This window comes from Oncorhynchus nerka, linkage group LG27 (assembly GCF_034236695.1).
Source record: "Oncorhynchus nerka isolate Pitt River linkage group LG27, Oner_Uvic_2.0, whole genome shotgun sequence".
NCBI classification, from domain to species: domain Eukaryota; kingdom Metazoa; phylum Chordata; class Actinopteri; order Salmoniformes; family Salmonidae; genus Oncorhynchus; species Oncorhynchus nerka.
In genome coordinates, this window is record NC_088422.1 from 71,199,133 (window position 1) to 71,223,563 (window position 24,431).

At 44.7% G+C, this 24,431-nt stretch overlaps 1 protein-coding gene across 4 annotated transcripts in view; it reads right to left on the minus strand.

Moving 5' to 3' along the window:
* The window catches only part of LOC115112278 (transcription factor 12-like), a 107,143-nt gene that overhangs the window by 35,802 nt on the left and 46,910 nt on the right, over positions 1-24,431 (minus strand). For all 4 annotated transcript variants that reach the window (XM_029639226.2, XM_029639225.2, XM_029639227.2 and 1 more), the window contains exons 6-8: positions 11,171-11,235; positions 3,242-3,377; positions 2,751-2,803 (exon numbers count right to left, since the gene is read on the minus strand). In XM_029639226.2, coding sequence (XP_029495086.1) covers positions 2,751-2,803; positions 3,242-3,377; positions 11,171-11,235 — 254 coding nt within the window. The remainder of the gene's footprint in view (positions 1-2,750; positions 2,804-3,241; positions 3,378-11,170; positions 11,236-24,431) is intronic.

Here is a 24,431-nt window from a genome sequence, read left to right on the forward strand (position 1 = left end):
TTGGGCTTCTTGCAGTCAATTTACAGTCCACATATTATTTGTAATTAAGTTCCGGCCCCCTGACCAACGGCTGAATCTAGTTGATGATCCCTGTACTACATCATGTTTGTGCCACATTGCTCACTTTATTTGTATTTTACTATGTACACAGTTTATCTATTGATCTACTGTTCAGAGGGAGATGGTGCTTATCAGGCTGACAGAGTTGGTGACACACCTACATATGTAGGATCTTCCTTTGAGCCAGAATAATACAATAATGATCCTGCAGCAACAGGAAATATGAATTAGTATGTGGATAAAAATGTATGAAACTGTTTTGTAGGGGTTGATACATTTTTCATTAGGCCAAATCATGTTTGACTTTTTAAAGTGGAAATTACAAACTTTAGACTTTTTAAACATTGACTTTAAACACTACAAGTTTTCATTTCCTGCTGTGCAGGAAAACTCTCAGTAACAAATGAGTAATCAAATTAAGATCCTACATCTGTACAGTAGCTCCTGTTCCCTAAAAGAAGCATGTACGTAAAATGAACTGCAAAAGTGGGTTAAGGAAAAAGTGTGTATATGAGACGAGATTGGGGTATAAACATGTGAATGTTTGCAATCAGCAGCTGGCTGGCTCTCCCTGATGGCCTCCACATCCTGGTATATACTGCAGGGGAACAACCTAAATGCACAGAGGATGTGCTCCCATAAATATTATGATTGCAATATAAATCCTACATATACACACATCATATATACACACATCATATATACACACATCATATATACACACATCAGCCGCTCATTAAAAACACACCGCTCTTCAAATCCAAACCTCCTCAACCATTTTTAGGTGAGGATGAAAAAAAATTAGTTTGAAATAAATAAAAGAGAATTCCCAGTAGGGAAAATAATGATATGAAGCATTGTGTTCACTTTGTTAATCAAGCAGCTCTTCAGGCCTCTGGTGAAGCCTGGGTGCTTACACACGCAAAAGCCTTTCAGCAGCCAGCTGCATTTCTGCATTACAGGTACACTGCAGGCTCCTCACCCAGTACGGCACAGCTGCCCTTGGCAACCCTGCTCCAGGTGTGCCTGTGCCCTCGACACCCCTAAACTCCACCTCCTCTGTCTGCTGCCCACAACCAGTCTAGGTCCCTGCAGATAACCCCTGTACATGCACGGACACGCACGCCCATGCACACGCACACACACACACCTCCTACCAGCCAGTATATAACCTCTAGACACCTATAATCAGTTGCAAGACAAGCTATGGCAGCTCATGTCCCCTCCACCTCCTCGCCCAACACTTCCCACCAGGCCCATACAACACCTCCTAAAAGCCTCCAGACCAGCCCTCCATCACCGCCTACTCAACCTCCATCCCCACACACCACCCATACCACAGGCTCTCTCTCTTTACCTTTCCCTGCAACCAGAGGAAATAAGAGAAAAACAGACCCCTTTTCCCTGTTAAAGTCTTGGCTCTGTCTTGGGATCAGAGACTAACTCCTCCAACATCCAGGCCTCGTCTTCTCCACACAGAGTGACAGAAGAAGAAGCTGCATTAGCTCCTCTACTTATTCCACTCAGGATTGTACTGCTTTGATTCTACTGTTATGAGTCACATAGTGCACCTGCGCCCATGTGTTAAGCAGAGACAAATAAAAGCCCTGCGCCCATTTACACAACAAAGAGATGTACCCCGCAAAGCAACCAATCTTTCTCTGCCTCCCTCCCTGTCTCCAGGCACCACCCCCCCATATCCCCTTCACCTACTTCATGAGGGGAGAGGCGGCGTGCGTTTCCCACTCCGCTGCTTTCCTGACAAACTAGTATTCAAACACAAATTCAGAGACAAAACACATCTCTCTTTTATGTCCTGTGTCTTGTTCCATATCTGATTTCAGAGGAACAGCGGTGGCGTTCGCGATTATCACAACTCCCAAAAGCAAATCCAGTCTCTGAGCTACCCTCATCAAAGCCCCCTTGTTCTCTGGGGCTGAAGACTTCAGCACAAAAGTAAAGAGGGATCTCTGCTAAAACCATTTAATACATTTTTTATTAAAAGCATCGGCTGGTACCAGTGGCTGGGAAGTTAAGGCAAGGCTTAATCGCCCTCTTTGAGAATCCACCAGGATTTTCACAATGAACATCTGACTTAGTGATTTATGCATATTAATGAGGCCCGACCCAGGCGGAGGCAAGCTGAGCTCCACACTTCCTCTGCATTCTAATGTCTTCTGCTCCACCGGGATTATTACCCATGGAAATGTCTCTGATTCTGCACTATTAATCGCTGTCTGTCCTCCTGTTTGGCTACATAATGACTAATTAAACATCAAAAGAGCAGCGCCGGGGATCCGCTCCGACAGCTCTGTACCCCGCGCCCCGCATAGCCCTGCGTCCCAGGAGAGGAGCTGATGAGACCACGCTGTGACAGGACAGACCCCAAAATCAATCACCCCAATGTACACACACATACACACACTCTCTAGTATACACACACACAAACAACAAGGCAGGGCTATGGGCTCCCTTACACATCAACCAGGTACCACTGCAGAGGACGTCTTTGAAGAGTCAAGGAAAACAAGTAAAATCCCAGCAAAGTTTGTGTGACATTGATGGCAACAGCTCTCTTTGTGTGTGTGTGTGTGTGTGTTTGTTTGTGTGTGTGTGTTTGGTTAAGCTCACTGAGAGATCTATTTATATATGAGAGGCATGGCAGGCAGATGAAATGATCTTCCACTCACAGATGAAGGCAGACCAGGAGGGACCTTGCGAACTTTCTTTGTTTGTAGAGGATCTGTGAAAAGATAAAACAGGATTGAGGCAATAGAATGGGCCTTTGTGGGATGTAAACAACACAACACTCATTCACACACTGGCATAAAGAGGGGAACGATGAGGATGCCAACCCTGGCCTAAACATTCTTTCTTGCACACAATCAAGTCAAATCAAAAACAATTTGTCATGTAAAATGCAAAATAATTTGTGTGTGTTGTGCAATCTATTGAAATCATCAGGATAATCATTATTAGTGTTAAAATAGGAGTATAATGGCTAAGCAAAAGTCATTAATCCATTAAAAACACAGGGACTCCTGCAGGCTTGTTCATGGAGTTAGTGAAAATAGATCAGCACATACTGCTCTAAACACGATACTAGACTAAAATGCCATTGTCAGGGACTTGATAACTTGCCCTGCTCTGTATCTATAGGCATGGGTTAATTGGCACTGACCAATGGGAGTAGGTTCCGGTAGGGGGCGTCTTCTGGGGTTTGCCCCGGTGAAGGGAGGGTAGAAGGGAGGGGCCGTTTTCCCCGATGTGGTCACAGGCCCAGGACTTACCAGACCAATGTCCGGCCGCAGATTGGCCTGGAGGAGACAACAGAGAAACAACAGATAAGTGGAGAACAGCAGTGTGAAACTAGTGTGTGTGTGTGTGTGTGGGAGAGTGAGAGAGTGGGGGGGGGGGGGGTACTCATGCAGTCAGGGGGTGATCTTATGTACTGTCAAATATTATCAGTAAAACACTTGGCCATGAATCTGCCATTCCCCTAATGATCTATTAAATACCATGAATCAATCCATTGAACAGCTTTATGGAGATGTGCTCCAGTGGGAATAAGGGGCCACTGTGTGTTATGCTACCATAATTCACTAACAACCTGCCCTCAGCAAAAATACATCTCTTTAACGGTAAAGACAGTAAATACCTATTTTCACAGCAGCAGATGAGCGCAGACACCTCAATTAATGCATGTCCACTTAGCAGTAAAATAGTTATTTTTCAAAATGTCATAGATATGTGTTAATGAATGATTCCTGTGGAGCTGACAAAAGGTATAATGTTCGTTTGAAAACATTCTGAAAAAAATGGTACTGTTCTATAATACTGGTAAATGGTGCTTTGTTATGGAGCATCAGCATAAGAAATCTAATACACATTTCAGTTTCTCTTTTTTATACACACAGTCATTTTTGTACTCCTGTGTGCACCACTGTTTGCAGCTCCACTGAACTACAAGGAGAAATCCATCCAATCAGTCTGACCTAGTGATTTCCCTCTCCTCCAGCCTGCAGTGGAACGGTATTGATCAGCAGCGATCACGGCCTGAGGGCATCTTCAGACACAACCAGGGACATGTCATGACTTGCAGGAGCAGGTCTTTGAAGGGAGAGGGCTCAGGGAGGTGCAGGGGGTGAGAGGAGGTGCAGGGGTAGGGGGTGAGAGGAGGGCAGCTCAAGGCTCATTAAACCATCAGTCTGATCCCAGGATCTGTGGGCTCCCCCGAAAACCACGCCGGCTTAACTGGACAAAACGTCCGTCCAAGAGACCTGGGAGTCACCAGGCCACCAGCCTGCTGGACCTGTGTCTGATCTCAGGCACACGTATCCAATTAGTGGAGGAGAGCCGAGATGACACAGAGCTGTCCCAAAACCTGCCTCTGATCTGACAGGCCCAGATTAGTGGGCTGGAGTCCTGAGTCCTCAGCACCCTCCTCTCCTGTTTACTGTGTCATGTGACTGAGTTGAGGCAGCCTCTGGAAGGTTCCAGCAGCCTCCAGGCTCCGCCAGTATCCACTCCACTCCAGTGACCGTTGTGTCCCCAGCAAACAGGCCAATTAAGGGTGTTGACCGATTAGTCTAATTTGCTGCGGACCGTAAGTGGAGAAGGAGGGAGGGTTGAGGTGAGTGAGGATACCTCAGAAGAGAGAGATGCTCTGAAGACTGGAGCCCTCATGTGCTTCCAGGAAACACTACAGTAGTTCCTAGCCACCGTGCTTCTACACCTGCATTGCTTGCTGTTTGGGGTTTTAGGCTGGGTTTCTGTACAGCACTTTGTGACATCAGCTGATGTAAGAAGGGCTTTATAAATGTATTTCATTGACTGAGAGGGCTGTGGATTGACCCGGTAACCAATGACATTAAACTAACATACAGTTGAAGTCGTAAGTTTACATACACTTAGGTTGGAGTCATTAAAACTTGTTTTCAACCACTCCACAAATCTATTTTTAACAAACTATAGTTCTGGCAAGTCGGTTAGGACATCTACTTGGTGCATGGCACAAGTCATTTTTCCAACAATTGTTAACTCTTGCTCCTACCCGGCACGCAGGCGTCCCATCTAGACATCTGGAAATGCAAATGCGCTACGCTAAATGCTAATAGCACTCGTTAAAACTCAAACGTTCATTAAAATACACATGCAGGGTACTGAATTAAAGCTACACTCGTTGTGAATCCAGGCAACAAGTCAGATTTTTAAAATGCTTTTCGGCGAAAGCATGAGAAGCTATTATCTGATAGCATGTAACACCCCAAAAGACCCGCAGGGGACGTAAACAAAATAATTAGCATAGTCGGCGCTTCACAAAACGCACAAATAAAATATAAAACATTCATTACCTTTGACCATCTTCTTTGTTGGCACTCCTAGATGTCCCATAAACATCACTATTGGGTCTTTTTTTCGATTAAATCGGTCCATATATAGCCTAGATATCGATCTATGAAGACTGTGTGATCAAGGAAAAAAATTGTGTTTTATAACGTAACGTCATTTTTTTTTATTAAAAAAGTCAACGATAAACTTTCACAAAACACTTCGAAATACTTTTGTAATGCAACTTTAGGTATTAGTAAACGTTAATAAGCGATCAAATTGATCACGAGGCGATGTATATTCTATAGCTGTACGTCTGGAAATAATGTCCGGGTAAATCTCAACCAAAATATCCGGTCAGAGACCGGAAGAAAGGCGCTGCCTTGCATCCGTTTGACCAAGAAACAAATCGTAGGCAAATGACAAGACTGTTGACATCGTGTGGAAGCTGTAGGTATTGCAACCTCGGCCCCATTTAATGTCGTTCACGTTTAACAATGGGTTGAAGTGGCGCATGGATATATTTTCCCATTTTCAGTGATCAGATTTTCCTGCACTTTTCAATGAAACGCACGTTCTGTTATAGTCACAGCCGTGATTTAACCAGTTTTATAAACGTCTGAGTGTTTTCTATCCACACATACTAATCATATGCATATACTATATTCCTGGCATGAGTAGCAGGGCGCTGAAATGTTGCGCGATTTTTAACAGAATGTTCGAAAAAGTAGGGGGTAGGAGTAACAGGTTTAACAGACAGATTATTTCACTGTATCACAATTCCAGTGGGTCAGAAGTTTACATACACTAAGTTGACAGCGCCTTTAAACAACTTGGAAAATTCCCAGAAAATTATGTAATAGCTTTAGAAGCTTCTGATGGGCTAATTGACATAATTTGAGTCAATTGGAGGTGTACCTGTGGATGTATTTCAAGTGCTACCTTCAAACTCAGTGCCTCTTTGCTTGACATCATGGGAAAATGAAAAGAAATCAGCCAAGACTTCAGAAAAACAATTGTAGACCTCCACAAGTCTGGTTCATCCTTGGGAGCAATTTCCAAACACCTGAAGGTACCACATTCATCTGTACAAACAATAGTACGCAAGTATCAACACCATGGGACCACGCAGCTGTCATACCGCTCAGGAAGGAGACGCGTTCTGTGTCCTAGAGATGAACGTACTTTGGTGCGAAAAGTGCTAATTAATCCCAGAACAACAGCAAAGGACCTTGTGAAGATGCTGGAGGAAACAGGTACAAAAGTATCTACATAGAGAGGCTTGCAAGCCGAAGAACACCATCCCAACCGCGAAGCACGGGGGTGGCAGCATCATGTTGTGGGGGTGCTTTGCTGCAGGAGGGACTGGTGCACTTCACAAAATAGATGGCATCATGACGGAGGAAAATTATGTGGATATATTAAAGCAACATCTCAAGACATCAGTCAGGAAGTTAAAGCTTGGTCGCAAATGGGTCTTCCAAATGGATATTGACCCCAAGCATACTTAAAGTTGTGGACAAATGGCTTAAGGACAACAAAGTCAAGCTGTTGGAGTGGCCATTACAAAGCCCTGACCTCAATCGTACTGAAAAAGATCGTGCAAGCAAGGAGGCCTACAAACCTGACTCAGTTACACCAAGGAGGAATGGGCCAAAATTTACCCAACTTATTGTGGGAAGCTTGTGGAAGGCTACTTGAAACGTTTGACACAAGTTAAACAATTTAAAGGCAACACTACCAAATACTAATTGAGTGTATGTAAACTTCTGACCCACTGGGAATGTGATGAAAGCTGAAATAATTCATTCTCTCTACTATTATTCTGACATTTCACATTCTTAAAATAATGTGGTGATCCTAACTGACCTAAAACAGGACATTTTTACTAGGAATAAATGTCAGGAATTGTGAAAACTGAGTTTAAATGTATTTGGCTAAGGTGTATGTAAACTTCCGACTTCAACTGTAGGTCAGAGGAAGGCTTTGACCTTGGTCAATTTCCACAAAAATGTTCATCATTATTATTATCTGGATTCCCTGGGTATTTCACCTACTATCAATACAAAATATTTCCCCAAAATCAAAACCCCTCACAATAACACCAAAATGGCAGTGAGGTGGTACTCTAAAAATACCATAGATTCTGATTTTAACAGATTGGAATGAAGGCCATCAAGTCCTGTGAAAATCAAGTTTGCCACTGCTTTACTGCAGTAGAAATGAGGGGAGAAGCAGGCTCTGCAAACTGACAACCTGTCACAGAGGCCACTGCATTGACATTGACATGGCAAAACAGACCAGACCAGACTCACTTCTGCTGCCTTTGTTCAATGATATTGAATCCTTCCAGCTATATTAGCTGGTGTTTCTTTTATAGAAACTACTGCATGGAACAAAAACCATTCAAGAGCCACAAGAGGTCAGATGAAATATCAATTACCATGTAATCTACAGTACACATAGTAAAGCATAGGAAACTTCAGCGAGGCCAGGGTTTATTGGTTGTTGATTACATAGATCTTCAAATCATCAGAATTCTATTTAAAGATGACAGAAAATGTTGTTATGCTTTCATGAAACTAAACCCATAATCTTTGATATTCTGGAGAGAAAAAAAAGAGACAATTGAGACGAAGAAGAAAACAGACAGAGAATTGAGTGAAATTGAGTTTAACAGCCAAGGCTTGTTCTGTTCTGTAGTCAGTGTGTGACTGTCTAAGGAGAAAATGTCCTCCCCTAGTACTCCAATAACACACTTGCATCAAATGACGTTGCAGTCAATCATGTTGCTAATGCCCAATACCCGACACAAGGCTTTATTATGTCAAGAATTTCCTGAATCACAGGGCTTTCTGCCCAAGCCTCTTCACATCTCAATGATCATCTCCACTGTGAAATGTCACGCAGATTTGAGGAGATAATGGGAGTCGTCTGTCAACTGCATCCTGTCACTTTAATCAGGGTAATCCGTCTCGCAGGAGGCACACAGGAGCTACCTGCGGAACAGAGTGCTGCTGCCGCCACGGCAACACAGCAACCCGGCAATCTGCCAACCCCTCTCTCTCCCACTCTCTCTTCCCTGTTCTCCCTCTTTCTCCCCCCACACCCCAGCCCTGTTCATTACCTCATTCCGCTGGGGACATAGGCCCAACTCAATATGGGCACACACAGAAGAGTATGCCCGCACTCCCAATGAGAGAGAGACAGAGACAGACAGAGAGAGAGAGAGAGAGAGAGAGAGAGAGACAGACAGACAGACAGAGAGAGAGAGAGAGAGAGAGAGAGAGAGAGAGAGAGAGAGACAGAGACAGACAGAGAGAGAGAGAGAGACAGACAGAGAGAGAGAGAGACAGACAGACAGAGAGAGAGAGAGAGAGAGAGACAGAGACAGACAGAGAGAGAGAGAGAGAGAGACAGAGACAGACAGAGAGAGAGAGAGAGAGACAGACAGACAGACAGACAGAGAGAGAGAGACAGACAGAGAGAGAGAGACAGAGAGAGAGAGAGAGAGAGAGAGAGAGAGAGAGAGAGAGAGAGAGAGAGAGAGAGAGAGAGAGATTATATGCTGAAGGACTTCAATTAAATCAGATTTCCTGCTATTATGATGAAGGCAGAATAACACTTTACCATACCACAAAGACAATGAGTGGACACATTGGGATCTTTTTCTTTTACTGGTGTGCAGATAACAACTGTCCAAAAAGATGACGCCAGAAGGTTTAAAACACGGGTTGATTATGGTGAGACTGACATGTTCTGTGTAAAAAAGGAACAGTGGAATAAGGGGCCACAGCTGGCTACAGCACTCTGAATATCTAATCCAATAAGACATGGGGAGTTCTTCATCACGTTCAAATGATGCAATAATCTGTTGCTGAGCGAGGCAATTTGCTTAGACTTGACAAGCCCACAACTGGTGGTCTGTTTGGCAGATATCTGGCGCTATTACAGTAGTTTCCAAAAACCAACCTCTTGATAGATTGATTGTTTGTTTCGAATTTCCATTCTTGGTCCTCCGAGAAGAAAATACAATGTTACCTTTTATTAGGTTAGTGTGGATGGATTATGAAATCTCCAGGATTTGGAGGTTGTGAACATTCAGGCTGCTCATTAAAAGATAAACAACACCTGATAATCTTTGCACCTGAGATGCTTTGCTCATGCTTGATTCGTCTGGGCAAGATTCAGCGGTGGAGCCCTGTCGATAATCACTAGAAGGGTTACACAATATTCTCTAAAGAATGAAATTACTTTTTTGGTCTGCCTGTTTTTTTTCTAGGACCAGACAAACTGAATCTCTGCCAGCCTCAGATCTCAGCAGCTGCAGGCCTGCATCAATTCCCCAGTTCCCACACAAAATGTCTGAACTGGCATTCCATCTCCAAAAGCTCTTTTATGAATGACTAAATGAGCTTTCAACTCACATCAGCTATATTTTCACTCTGTCTGACTGGAAGCGCAGACCTCTGTATGACCACATAGTTGTTAGTAGTAATGTGTACAGTGTGTACAGTGAGGGGATAGAGAGGTGAAGGGTACTACTCTGACACATGATTAGCTTGGGGTTAAACGAGTGGGTTAACAAGTGAGTCAATGAGGTCAGAGGCTCCCTTGATCTTTGGGTTAAGCCCAAAGAGGTGGGCTCTATCTTTTAAAGACATCTTTCAGACGTAGCCCTAAACCTAATCTTAAAGTCCAGACTCACAAAAAACCCTAATCGCAATATCATTGTACATAATGTGGAATATAAACACTCAGTACTGGGAACAGTGGAGGGTGAAGCAGACCCTGATGGAAGCCATTTTCTGTGGAACTTCTCCTACTGGTCTCCCAGCCAGGGCAGAGGGAAAGGAAATGAAGAGATACTCGAGATAGAGTGGGCAGAGTCCGAAAAACAGTGAGTGAGAGCGAAAGAGGAGAACAGAGAGAAGAATGAATGAGGGAGAGAAAGAGGAGGAAATAGAGAGAATATGAGCGCTCTCCCCATTGACTTGCTGACGTCAGACCGAGAGAGAGTGAGAGAGAGAGAGAGAGAGAGCTGTGGCTTGTGCACACAATCAGCCCTTTGTGTTGAACATCTGTGTGGCTGTGAGAGGGGATCTGGGCTGAGCTTGGCTGTGCTCACTGACCCTGGCTTAATGGAGGTGCTGAAAGTGGTGTTTCTCTGTGGTTTCGGGCTGCCCCTGCTAGACATCACAGGGCACGGAGAAACTCCTCAGCCCAGGCAGCTCCACTGTAATCACTCACTCATTATCTCTAAGCCTTCACACCTCAGAATATTCTCATGAGCTTTCTTGTTCGCTTCATAAACCATCTCCGATGCAAACGTTCCTTTTCACTCTAATTATACTACCAACAAAGGCATTTTATCTGATGAGCTGGACACGCCAATTAGTTTTAACAATGTATCGAGAATGCCCAAACAAGGAAAATTAAACAAGCAGAGTTCACCACACTATATTTACATTATACCTAGGATAGGATAAAGTAATCCTTCTCATCCCCCTTAAAAGATTTAGATGCACTATTGTAAAGTGGCTGTTCCACTGGATGTCATAAGGTGAACGCACCAATTTGTAAGTCGCTCTGGATAAGAGCGTCTGCTAAATGACTTAAATGTAAATGTAAATGTAAAATTATAGTCATTTAGCAGACGCGCATATCTAAGCGACTTACAGTAGTGAGTGCATACATTTTCTTAGTGGTACCTGGTTACAAGCGCCATGCTCTACCAATGGAGCCACACGAAGCAGTAAATAGCAGATATCAAACTTACCTGGCAGCCAGACACGCCAGGCTCTCTCCCATAGGGTGGAAATTGAGCCCTCTCTGCTGATTTACCTGTGGAGGCACAGAGAAAAGATTAGACAAAAACCATTGACACCACATCATGGTCTAGAAATCATCGTTCTTATTCATTGTGTCTTGAAATAACAAGGTAATATCCTAATGCACTTTCACACTTATACAGGTCACATATGATGCCACACATTAGGCCATAAACCACTGCTCCATATCGTAATGCAGATCTGTACAAAATGTTATGTAGAATACGTATTCCTTAAGCTAGAAGAGATCTGTACAAAATGTTATGTAGAATACGTATTCCTTAAGCTAGAAGAGATCTGTACAAAATGTTATGTAGAATACGTATTCCTTAAGCTAGAAGAGATCTGTACAAAATGTTATGTAGAATACGTATTCCTTAAGCTAGAAGAGATCCTCCTAGACAGAGTTGCTCAATCAGTGTCACACTTTTGGTGTGCAGCACTCCTCCTGAGAGAGACGCTTCCCGGCAGCCGTCAGGAAAACAAATAAAACACACGACGCACCACGCACATGAATCATGTTCCTCACAATATACTAAACTCAGCAGTTTTACTCCGGCGGAAAAAAACAAGAGGTTCCTACAGGGAAATGATAAACAACTTTAACCACATCGTAAATTATTTTTGTCAGACTTTCAAACATTGCAAGCACCAGACGCAGCACTGGAACAACACTGGGTTTACTCTGGGGAAAAGGTAGATATTCTAGTGAGTTTAAAACTTGCCTAGCCAGGAGATTCTGTAACGCTCTGACTGAACAGAACATCATACTGGCATGCCCAGGTGAACAGAGGCACATGTTGGAGGATTCACATCTCTGAGTATGGCTGCGGGGCACAGTCGCACTGCATCTGCACACAGTCTCCAGAGAGCTAGAGAGGAAGCTGCCGAAATCAGGTAAGGTGGTTTAACTGACAACGCTGCTTCCCTTTCAGTAGCAACACATAATGATATAACATTTCTGGGTTAGCTCTCTCACAAAGGAAGGAGCATTTAGTTGTGGGTTAACTACATACCCTGAGCCACCGCAGAGGGAGAGAACATCTGTCTTGGCTGACTAAAAAGGTTATACCTGTTGTTGTTTTTTTACATTTCATGAGCTGCACCTCAGCCTCAGCGTGGTTTGGTCTCCATCGGTATCACTTAGTCGCCCTGTCTCTCCCCTGTGAGGAGATGCTCGTGCCCACAGTGAAATATTCATCCCCAGCATGTGTTTTGTCACACACTCTCTGTCCACCGTGAATAATTGATGGCTGAGTGTTATTGTTTCTCAGGAAAACTTCCTCTCTCTCTCCAGGTCTGGCCCTACCTAAATACCTACCTACCTACCAGGGAGAGAGGTAGCTAGCTAGCGGCCAGGCAGGCAGCTCACCTGAACCTCTGGAGCACGACCCGGCCAAGCCAAGCGTTGTAACACGCCCAGGGACCCGAGCAGAGTCAACAACGCTGCAGTTCAGCCCAAACCGAGGGGAAAACATCCCTGAGGAACCCGAAGGTAAACAGGCATTTAACTGTTTAGCGTGCCGCCACGCATGATCACACAGCGCTAAGAGCGCAGCATTGGTAAACAAAGAGATGTTCCCATTCTGATGTCAGTGCACTTACCAGCACACCCCTGTGTTTACCACAGCAACATGTGCAGATACAGAGTATGATAACAATACTGAGATATAGATACATTTATTTTGAGATATATATATCCATCTATCTATATATATATATATACACTGCTAAAATAACACATCCTAGATCTGAATGAATGAAATATTCTTATTAAATCATTTTTTCATTACATAGTTGAATGTGCTGACAACAAAATCACACAAAAATTATCAATGGAAATCAAATTTATCAACCCATGGAGGTCTGGATTTGGAGTCACACTCAAAATTAAAGTGGAAAACCACACTACAGGCTGATCCAACTTTGATGTAATGTCCTTAAAACAAGTCAAAATGAGGCTCAGTAGTGTGTGTGGCCTCCACGTGCCTGTATGACCTCCCTACAACGCCTGGGCATGCTCCTGATGAGGTGGCGGATGGTCTCCTGAGGGATCTCCTCCCAGACCTGGACTAAAGCATCCGCCAACTCCTGGACAGTCTGTGGTGCAACGTGGCGTTGGTGGATGGAGCGAGACATGATGTTCCAGATGTGCTCAAATGGATTCAGGTCTGGGGAACGGGCGGGCCAGTCCATAGCATCAATGCCTGCACGGTGTTGGGCTGTAAGCACAACCTCCACCTGTGGACGTCGGGCCCTCATACCACCCTCATGGAGTCTGTTTCTGACCGTTTGAACAGACACATGCACATTTGTGGCCTGCTGGAGGTCATTTTGCAGGGCTCTGGCAGTGCTCCTCCTGCTCCTTCTTGCACAAAGGCAGAGGTAGCGGTCCTGCTGCTGGGTTGTTGCCCTCCTACGGCCTCCTCCACGTCTCCTGATGTACTGGCCTGTCTCCTGGTAGCGCCTCCATGCTCTGGACACTACGCTGACAGACACAACAAACCTTCTTGCCACAGCTCGCATTGATGTGCCATCCTGGATGAGCTGCACTACCTGAGCCACTTGTGTGGGTTGTAGACTCCGTCTCATGCTACCACTAGAGTGAAAGCACCGCCAAAATTCAAAAGTGACCAAAACATCAGCCAGGAAGCATAGGAACTGAGAAGTGGTCTGTGGTCACCACCTGCAGAACCACTCCTTTATTGGGGGTGTCTTGCTAATTGCCTATAATTTCCATCTGTTGTCTATTCCATTTGCACAACAGCATGTGAAATTTATTGTCAATCAGTGTTGCTTCCTAAGTGGACAGTTTGATTTCACAGAAGTGTGATTGACTTGGAGTTACATTGTGTTGTTTAAGTGTTCCCTTTATTTTTTTGAGCAGTGTATATATACAGTTGAAGTCGGAAGTTTACATACACTTAGGTTGGAATCATTAAAACTAGTTTTTCAACCACTCCACAAATGTCTTGTTAACAAACTATAGTTTTGGCAAGTTGTTTAGGACATCTACTTGGTGCATGACACAAGTAATGACACAAGTAACAGATTTTTTTCTCTTATAACTCACCGTATCACAATTCCAGTGGGTCAGAAGTTTACATATACTAAGTTGACTGTGCCTTTAAACAGCTTGGAATATTCCAGAAAATGATGTCATGGCTTTAGAAGCTTCTGATAGGCTAATTGACATCATTTGAGTCAATTGGAGGTGTACCTGTGGATGTATTTCAAGGCCACCTTCAAACTCAGTGCCCCTTTGCTTGACATTATGGGAAAATCAAAAGAAATCAGCCAAGACCTCAGAAATAAAATTGTAGACCTCCACAAGTCTGGTTCATCCTTGGGAGCAATTTCCAAATGCCTGAAGGAACCACGTTCATCTGTACAAACAATAGTACACAGGTATAAACACCATGGGACCACGCAGCCGTCATACCGCTCAGGAAGGAGACGCGTTCTGTGCGAAAAGTGCAAATCAATCCCAGAACAACAGCAAAGGACCTTGTGAAGATGCTGGAGGGAACAGGTACAACAGTATCTATATCCACAGTAAAATGAGTCCTATATCAACATATCCTGAAAGGCCGCTCAACCAGGAAGAAGCCACTGCTCCAAAACCGCCATATAAAAGCCAGACTACAGTTTCCAACTGCACATGGGGACAAAGATTGTATTTTTTGGAGAAATGTCCTCTGGTCTGATGAAACAAAATTAGAACTGTTTGGCCATAATGACCATCGTTATGTTTGGAGAAAAAAGGGGGAGGCTTGCAAGCCAAAGAACACCATCCCAACCGTGAAGCACAGGGTGGCAGCATCATGTTGTGGGGGTATATATATAAAATGTATTAATATATTAGATGTGTATAAGATGTGTGCTACTACACTGTATAGAAATCCACAGCATGTGTTTTTATTTTTAGAGGGGAGGACAAGACAAAATAATAAAGTCTGTACATCAAAAGGAAAACCACAAAAAACAGCGATGATTCAAATGCTAATCATTATATTTAATTTTTTTGACTGTTTCAAATATAATGCCACACATTGTATTTTGGGGTGAGGTTGTACATTCTCATTGATAGAAATGCTTTCAGTGGGTAATGTAGAAACCTTTCAGTGGATCATGTAGAAACCTTTAAGAATGTTCCAGTTTGAAAGAAAGAACAGGGTGTCAAAGAGAAGCTTCTGTAGAAGATCCATAGGTGCTCAAACACAAAGATTAGAAAACAATGTGGGCTCGCTCATAACATACAGTCATCTACATGATGAAAGCCTCCAAAAAGGAATATGGGGAGAAAAAGTGTCTTGGAATGTCAAATATCAACAATGTAAGATAGCCCAGCTATTGCAATTGCAATTTGTTTAAGTGTTACTGGCGAGTGTTTGTGCCAAGCAGGCTGCTGGCTGCGACGCTGATGTTTGAGGAACCGGTGCCAGCTAGCGCAGCTGTGAGGCCACTGCCCCACCCCCGTCGCCCACCCACCCCAAACCTCACTCACCCCCCACTCTCTCCTCCATGAGCAAAATGAGTCACCCGGAGGAGAAGGATGCAGTGGGCAGTGGCGAGGGGAAGGGCCAAGTGGGAGCGTGGCTAGAGATTAACTTCGGGATCTGGTGTAGAGGTCACTGATTAACAGGGTTCTGGGCTCGGCTCGCCTGCCTTGCTGCCTGCCTGATGCGGATGCTCCTCTAACCCCTGTTTTATCTAATCACATCCTCCATCTCTCCTTAGCACTGCTAGAGGAGTGACAGGCTAGAGGGGCTCTGTGATCAATAACCTGCCTGGCCCAGCACTCCCCTCTGTCTCCCCCTGCCTGTCCCCCTGGAAGCCACCAGCAGGCACTTCCCCTCCGTAATAGGACACATCATACATTATAGAAACCCTCTGACTGGGATGATTAATGGAGCCAAATCATCACACTTAAGAGCAGAGCGCATGTGGTGTGTGATGTGTGGGTCGAGGACACAGTACAAGACCTGGGAGAGAGACTCTCACATGCCAGTGGATGAGGGGAGGCAGAGAGCCAGGGCAGGATCACTGTGCTTTGATTGTAGAGGGCACTGCTGCTGCTGCCGCTGCTGCTACCGCTGAGACTGCTAACTCAGCCATTTAGAAACTTGGTTGAAGGAAACTTGGCTCAAGGAAAACCCAAGGAAGTTTTCTACAATACTTTAACAAAAGACGTCTAACAGAACAGTAAAAGGTAGACTGGCTAGCGTTCCATCAAAGAGCACCTAAAGTCTATGGCCTGGCTGTCTTGCCATGAAAGTTAATCCAGCAAAACATCAGAATGAATAGCAATTTACAGCTAATAGGTACTTTCAAGGGTATCACTCAATGTTTTTTAAGCCACTAATCATGTGAAGTGATGGAGAAGTTGATCACAGGTCTGGTGGATGTGTGTTCAAGATGCTGAAGCAGTGAAGAACAAGTGATAATAAATCAGGTGGAACAGATTGGCACTTAGGTTTTTCTTCTAGAGCCGAGCGAGCACCCAAATTAGCCCGACAAATACACCCTCATCACAACACAGCGCTCTCCTCTGTCTCTAGCAGACATAACTCAATCTGAGGAGAATAGGTCCCCGTAATAACCTATATTTACAGAGCCAGAACATGACTCGAGCCATTAAATCTTAATTCTCCTTTAGGAAGCACTGAAGTCTGAAACAAGACCTCATCCATCAAAGCCCACTAACGTTGTGTGCGAAAAGAGGAACGAAAACCATGAGAACAAGAGACCAATTTCACCAGAGGAGTCGCAGGCCTGACACTTTCCAGGGCATTAGCCATGCTGTTTATTATCTCCCCAAGCAGGCCTGTCCTATCACAGCCAGCATGGCATTCACAACAGCAGCGCTAATATCATTATTACAAGATTTGTTCTGAGCAGGTGCAGTCGGTCTACAGAAAGCAATATTCTCTCCAACTGTTTCATTTTTTGATTCTTGTCTGTGACAGTTTCTATTTTGTATTTTTTTAATACATTTTTGTACTTCCCTAGACTACAGTGTGTGTTGATGGATATGATGGTAAGTAAATTCATCATTCTGCTAGCGAGGAAGAAGCCCGGGCTGTCCAGGTGTCCATCAAGAACAGTGTTGACACCGGCGCAGACGCAATCCCCCAGACACATGATGCAAAAACAACAAGAATAAACCGGCTTAATTACAGCCATCACAGCAGATGATCTAAATAGAAATGAAGCCCACTGGGACAGACACCTTGGATAATACTGTGGCTCCTAGCCAAATCAATAGCACTGATGACACCGGCTCAATATGAAAATCAATTTGAACGGAAAAAGGCTTCCTTCAATTCTGGCATACGACTAACACTGTCTAAATGTATATGTACCACAATATACACGTGGCCTTTTGAATGGCCATTATGATTATGATCGCCTAAAGTTGAAAACAGTTTTGACATTGAATGCAATGCAATAGAGGAGTTGCGAATCATTATGTTGAACAATTACCATCAATACCAAAAATAGAACAGATATGTCTATGCTAGTGTGCAGCAGTGGAGACATTGATTTGCCCTCCACCCTACAATTCAACCTTACTGAACTGAATGACTTCCTTAGATAGAGTATAATGAGTGAGTGAGGTATAAACAGCATCTGCAACATGAAATATTGAAATGAAATTGGGATGCAGCTCAGAGACCTCAGAATGAAGGCGTTGTGAGGAGTCATTCACAGTATGGCTCCCTATTGATTGGAGCATGGAGGTGCTGTGCAGTGCGCCTTGTTTTGATACTCTGGGAGGTAGTGATCTAAGCATCTCTAGGGATCAATTCAAAACCCCAGCCACAAAAACAGCCAATTAGTGAGCTCTGCTCCGCTCTGCTCTGCTCCGCTCTACAGCATCTCCGATGCATTCCTACCGAGGGCCTCTTTGTTTTTCTACCCTGAGACCCCTCGACTCGCCTCGCTGGTAAGGAAGGCACGGACCAAATAAAACAAACACACAACACAGAATCAAATCAAAGTTTATAGGTTATGTACACAGATTTTCAGATGCTATCACAGGTGCAGCGAAATGCTTATGTTTCTAGCTCCAAAAGTGCAGTAATACCTAGCAACAAAACAGTACACATATTTACTTTTTGATTATCAGAACAAGCTATATCTCAACATAAATATAAACATATATACACTGAGTGTATAAAATATTAGGAACACCTTCCCAATACTGAGTTGCAGCCCCCCTTTTGCCCTCAGAACAGCCACAATTCGTCGGGGCATGGACTCTACAAGGTGTCGAAAGCATTCCACAGGAATGCTGGCCTGTGTTGACAACAATACTTCCCACAGTTGTGTCAAGTTGGCTGGATGTCCTTTGGATGGTAGACAATTCTTGATACACACGGGAAACTGTGTAGCTTGAAAAACCCAGCAGCGTTGCAGTCCTTGACACACTCAAACAGGTGTGCCTGGCACCTACTACCATACCCTGTTCAAAGGCACTTAAATCTTTGTCTCGCCCATTCACCCTCTAAATGGCACACATACACAATCCTTGTCTCAATTGTCTCAAGGCTTAAAAATCCTTCTTTAACCTGTCTCCTCCCCTTCATCGACACTGATTGAAGTGGATTTAACAAATGACATCAATGAGGGATCATAGCTTTCACCTGGAATCACCTGGTCAGTCTATGTCATTGAAAGAGCAGGTGTTCCTGTGTTGTACACTCAGTGTATATACACTACATGACCAAAAGTATGTGGACACCTGCTCGTCGAACATCTCATTCCTAAATAATGGGCAGTAATATGGAGTTGGACCCCCCTTTGCTACTATAACAGACTCCACTCTTCTGGGAAGGCTTTCTACTAGATGTTGGAACATCTCTGTGGGGACTTGCTTCCATTCAGCCACAAGAACATTAGTGAGGTCGGTCAGGCCTGGCTCGCAGTTGTCATTCCAATTCATCTCAACGGTGTTTGATGGGGTTGAGGTCAGGGCGCGGTGCAGGCCAGTCAAATACATTCAACACCAATCTCGACAAACCATATCTGTATGGACCTCACTTTGTGCACAGGGGCATTGTCATGCTGAAACAGGAAAGGGCCTTCCCCTAACTGTTGCCACAAAGTTGGAAGCACAGAATTGTCTAGAATGTAATTGTATGCTATAGATTTCCCTTCACTGGAACTAGGGAGCCTGAACCATGAAAAACAAGCCCAGACCAGTATTCCTCGTCCACCATACTTTACAGTTGGCAATATGCATCTGACAGGTAGAACCATCCTGGCATCCAGTAAACCCCTTCGTCCGTCGGACTGCCAGGTACTAAAGCGTGATTCATCACTCCAGAGAATATGTTTCCACTGCTCCAGATTCCAATGGCGGCGAGCTTTACACCATTCCAGCCGATGCTTAGCATTGTGCATGGTGATCTTAGGCTTGTGTGCGGCTGCTCTGCAATCGAAAACCATTTCATGAAGCTCCCCATGAACAGTTGATGTTGCTTTCAGAGGCAGTTTGGAACATGGTAGTTGATTGTTGGAACCGAGGACAGACAATTTCAACACACGACATGCTTCAGCACTCAGCAGTCCCGTTCTGTGAGCTTGTGTGGCCTACCACTTTGCGGCTTAGCCATTGTTGCTCCTAGACATTTCCACTTCAAAATAACAGCACTTACAGTTGACCGGGGCAGCTCTAGCAGAGCAGAAATTTGACGAACTAACTTGGAAAGGTGGCATCCTATGATGGTGTCACGTTGAAAGTCACTGAGAACTTCAGTAAGGCCATTCTACTGCCAATGTTTGTCTATGGAGATTCCATGGCTGTGTGCTCAATTTTATACACCTGTCAGCAACGGGTGTGGCTGAAATATCCGAATCCACTAATTTGAATGGGTGTCCACATACATTTGTGTATATAGTGTATATATATATATATATATGGTGTGTATATACAGTATGGACAGAATATGAATAGAAAAGGTGTGTACAGCAGTAGTTATATAGGATGAGCCATGACTAGAATACAGTATATAGATATAAAGTGGGTAAAACAGTGTGTAAACATGAGGAAAAAGAGGGTAATGCTAAAGCCAAATGAATAGATCATACATCTGTTCCCCCCTCTTTCTTTCCAGTGTGTGCTGTGCCTGTGAAGTATCCCAACCCATGCTCCTGTCCCTGCATTAGGAGTGCTAGCCAAGAACCTCATCGCAATCCATTATCGCTGTCAAGTTAATGTTCCATGTTGAGCCATATGGCAGGGCTAACACACGCAATAAAATAAATTCCTTCAACTTGTTACAATCAGCACTTTCAGCTGTCCAAAAAACAAACATTAACAGATTTACATGCTGACCACAGCGCTCGCTTCACGTGCACGAGTGTTGCAAAATAAATGCAAACATCCATGTTATTCAATTATTGCACCCACACTGCTCATGCGTGCCAACTGGCGTCTGTTTTGCCAAGCGCTAAAATAGAAGTCAGTTCTATTTGTGACGCTGAATGCGGTGCAAGTCCTGCCTCTCCCATCTCATTGGTTTATAGAAGCAGATACCCACGTGCCATCTCCTCATTGGTTATACCCACGTGGGTAATTGAAATATGAACTGAGTTCAGTCAGTCGTCGTGGTAACTATGAAAGTTAAATGCCAATTGCCATATAAAGTCTGAAGAAGAAAAAGAATGGAAGGAGGAGAGATGACTAGAAACTATTTGGTTGACCATTTTATGTGTGGATTAATTGTCGGAGTAGAGGACCTTGTGCATTTCAGGTAAAATAACAACTCAACATTTATATCCCAGGACAAATTAGCAAGCAACTGCAAGCTAGCTAGCTAAATTGCCATAAATGTTTAATGCTTTTCGACCTGTCCTCAAATTAATATAATTGGTTTAGAGTTTGTTTTGACATTTCAAAATGCGTATTGTGATCGCATCTGGTGTGGGGGGACAAAATCAAATTGTGCACATAGCGTATGCTTGTGGCCAGTTTGGGTACGGTGTTATTGTGTTTGCTGCATTTTCTGTTGATATTCATGACAAAAACAGGAAAGCCAACAGGAAAAGAGAGAGACGGGGTGAAGAAGAAGGGGTGGACTCGGGGACCTACAGTGGGAAAGTAAAACATAGGAAATTGATTTTAGACCATGTACTACAGAGCAGCTCCTTTTCCACCCTGATATTCTACAATAACCCTGTAGTGGAAAGTTCTGGTCTCTTTGGAAATCTTGCATTGGGCATGCTCAGTAGCTCCCAAACACAATCCACTGGTTGGCGCGACATTACAGCCGTGAACAAAGCAGCACACCCACTCACTGGTTTCCCTGGCTTTTAAAATGGAGCCTTTTGTTTCCTTCTCTCAAGTGTTTGTGTACATCCATCCTGTTGCAGGCTTTTGATGTATTCACCAGGTTGTGTTTGACAGTAAATAAAAGCTGTGCTGTGAGCTGGGCTAGGGTTGTGGAGAGGTCAGCAGGGTGGTAAGGGTAGTACATCAGCACCTCCTCCCTCTCTGATGTAGCAGTTAGTGCCCACTGCCCAGCCAGCCCAGTCCAGCTACCAGCAAGGCAGTGTCCCACACTGGGGGCACAATAAAGCTCTGGGGAAACAACTCTCTCTTCCCACCCTGAGCTCAGCATCAATTTCTGTTAATTACAGCCTTGTCAGCAGCAGCATTATTCAAACAGCCAGCGCAAAATGTTAATGAGTTCTTTTGCATATTTATTTTTTCCTTTGTTGAAATGTCATTGATTATTACGTTCTACGATGATGAATGCCTTCGCTGATGTGCTCTGATATGTAATTAGTCATTAGGTGGAATGAATAGATCAATTAAAAGAGAGGGACCGGGATTAAGAATAATCAGAATCAAACGAGGAGGAATCTAAGTAGAGCAAAATGAAACAGACTTGATAAGGTGAGTCATGCTCAACAAAATGAAAAGGCTCTCTTTTAACAGCAAAGACAAGCTTCCTTCATCTCTCTCAAGTTCAGGATGGGAGGAGCATGGTTTTTAATCATGACAAGGACTCTAAATATTCAGCTGGATCAAAGACGACCTTCATTATAACACACAGCTTTTAGCCTTGAAGTATGCCTTTCAAAATGAAGTACTACTGCCCCTCTGACTACCTAGAGACAGAAGGGATTTGATTCCCCTGGTGGTCTGTTCCTGTGTATAAGGAGAGGTGGAGAGGTGGATTTCCTGATTGTATTTATCCCAAACACCCCCAGCCCCCACCACACAGGATAATCAGACAAGAAGCTTGGTCTATTTGATTTTTCCGCATTGGTAAAAAGCAAAAAGGGGAGGGGGAAAATGTTTTCGTTTGGCCTTTCCCATTTTCGGAGCCTCACTATTCTCCAGCCAGTGCTTGCTATTCACAGGATGAAAAAAATGCATTACTGCAGACCAGATGGGAACATTCCACATGACCAAACCAATCAATCACCTTGGTGGGACGCAGGTGCAACACAGCCGTGCTGCAACACACCATTTCACAGTCTATCGGGCACAAACACATGGCCACCAATCAATGGCACCCCGAGGACCCGCGAGAAGGGGGGTGCCTCCCCAGCCCTACTGGTTCATGGCTGATGACTTCATAATCACGCATCCATTCTCACAGCGCAGGAGGGCCATGAGCTACCTAACAAACTCTCCCACCACGTGGTTCACACTGACGCTGTGATGGAGGCCACCACAGTAGGGTCACTAACACACACGTAGTCACACCCCTATCAGACATGCACGTGAGACGGCCATGTTCGGGCAACAGGAGTGTCGAGGGAAAAACAAGAATATATTTAATAAGCCATGGAAAAGGAGGGGAGAGAATTCTTGCATGTCCCTGGATGGATATTATAGTACAGTCAGTGTGCCACATCAATGGATGGATATTATAGTACAGTGTGCCACACTGTGTGCCACATCAATGGATGGATATTATAGTACAGTGTGCCACACTGTGTGCCACATCAATGGATGGATATTATAGTACAGTGTGCCACACACAGTGTGCCACATCAAAGTGTGTTTGTGTTGACGGCTGGTATTAGATGCCAGGCAACTGTTAAACAATGAGCCATCAGAGGATCAGAGATGAAGGACCAGGAAGGATAACACAGGTTAGGAAGTTTGATCCGGCTCTTAGTCACGAAGCAGTTTGGGCATATTCCCTTTCACAGAAATCCCAGAGACCCAAATGTCCAAGGTCCAACAGAACAACCCAAAAACTAAACAGCCATATAGAGAGGGTGGTCAAATGGGACCAGTCCTTTGATAATAGTTTCAGAGCTGTGTGTGTGTGTGTGTGTGTGTGTGTGTGTGTGTGTGTGTGTGTGTAACGTGCATGGTAGGCATTTAAGATGTCTCAGTTAAATTCTCTGAGTTGACTAAGCATTTAATTCCCCACCTCCATCTCCCTGGCAGCAGCGGGGGGGGGGGCTCCAACAGGGGCTGAGAGAGGTGGACAGAAGGAGAGGGGATGAGGGGAGGAGGAGGATAGAAGGAGAGGGGAGGAGGGGGATAGAAGGAGAGGGGGAGGAGGGGGATAGAAGGAGAGGGTGGAGGAGAGGGATAGGAGAGGGGGAGGAGGAGGATAGAAGGAGAGGGAGAGGAGGGGAGGAGGGATAGGAGGGGATAGAAGGAGAGGGGGATGAGGGGGATAGAAGGAGAGGTTGGAGGAGGGGGATAGAAGGAGAGGTTGGAGGAGGGGGATAGAAGGAGAGGGGAGGAGGGGATAGAAGGAGAGGGTGGAGGAGAGGGATAGGAGAGGGGGAGGAGGCGGATAGAAGGAGAGGGAGAGGAGGGGAGGAGGGATAGGAGGGGGATAGAAGGAGAGGGAGAGGAGGGGAGGAGGTGGATAGAAGGAGGGAGGAGGGGGATAGAAGGAGAGGGGGAGGGGTGGATAGAAGGAGAGGGGAGAAGTGGGATAGAAGTGGAGGAGGGGATAGAAGGGGAGGGGGATAGAAGGAGAGGGGGAGGAGGGGATAGAAGGAGAGGGGAGGAGGGGATAAAAGGAGAGGGGGAGGAGTGGGATAGAAGGGGAGGGGGATAGAAGGAGAGGGGGAGAAGTGGGATAGAAGGGGAGGCGGGGACAGAAGGGGAGGGGGATAGAAGGAGAGGGGGAGGAGAGGATAGAAGGAGAGGGAGAGGAGGGGAATAGAAGGAGAGGGGGAGGAGGGGGATAGAAGGAGAGGGGAGGAGGGGAGGAGGTG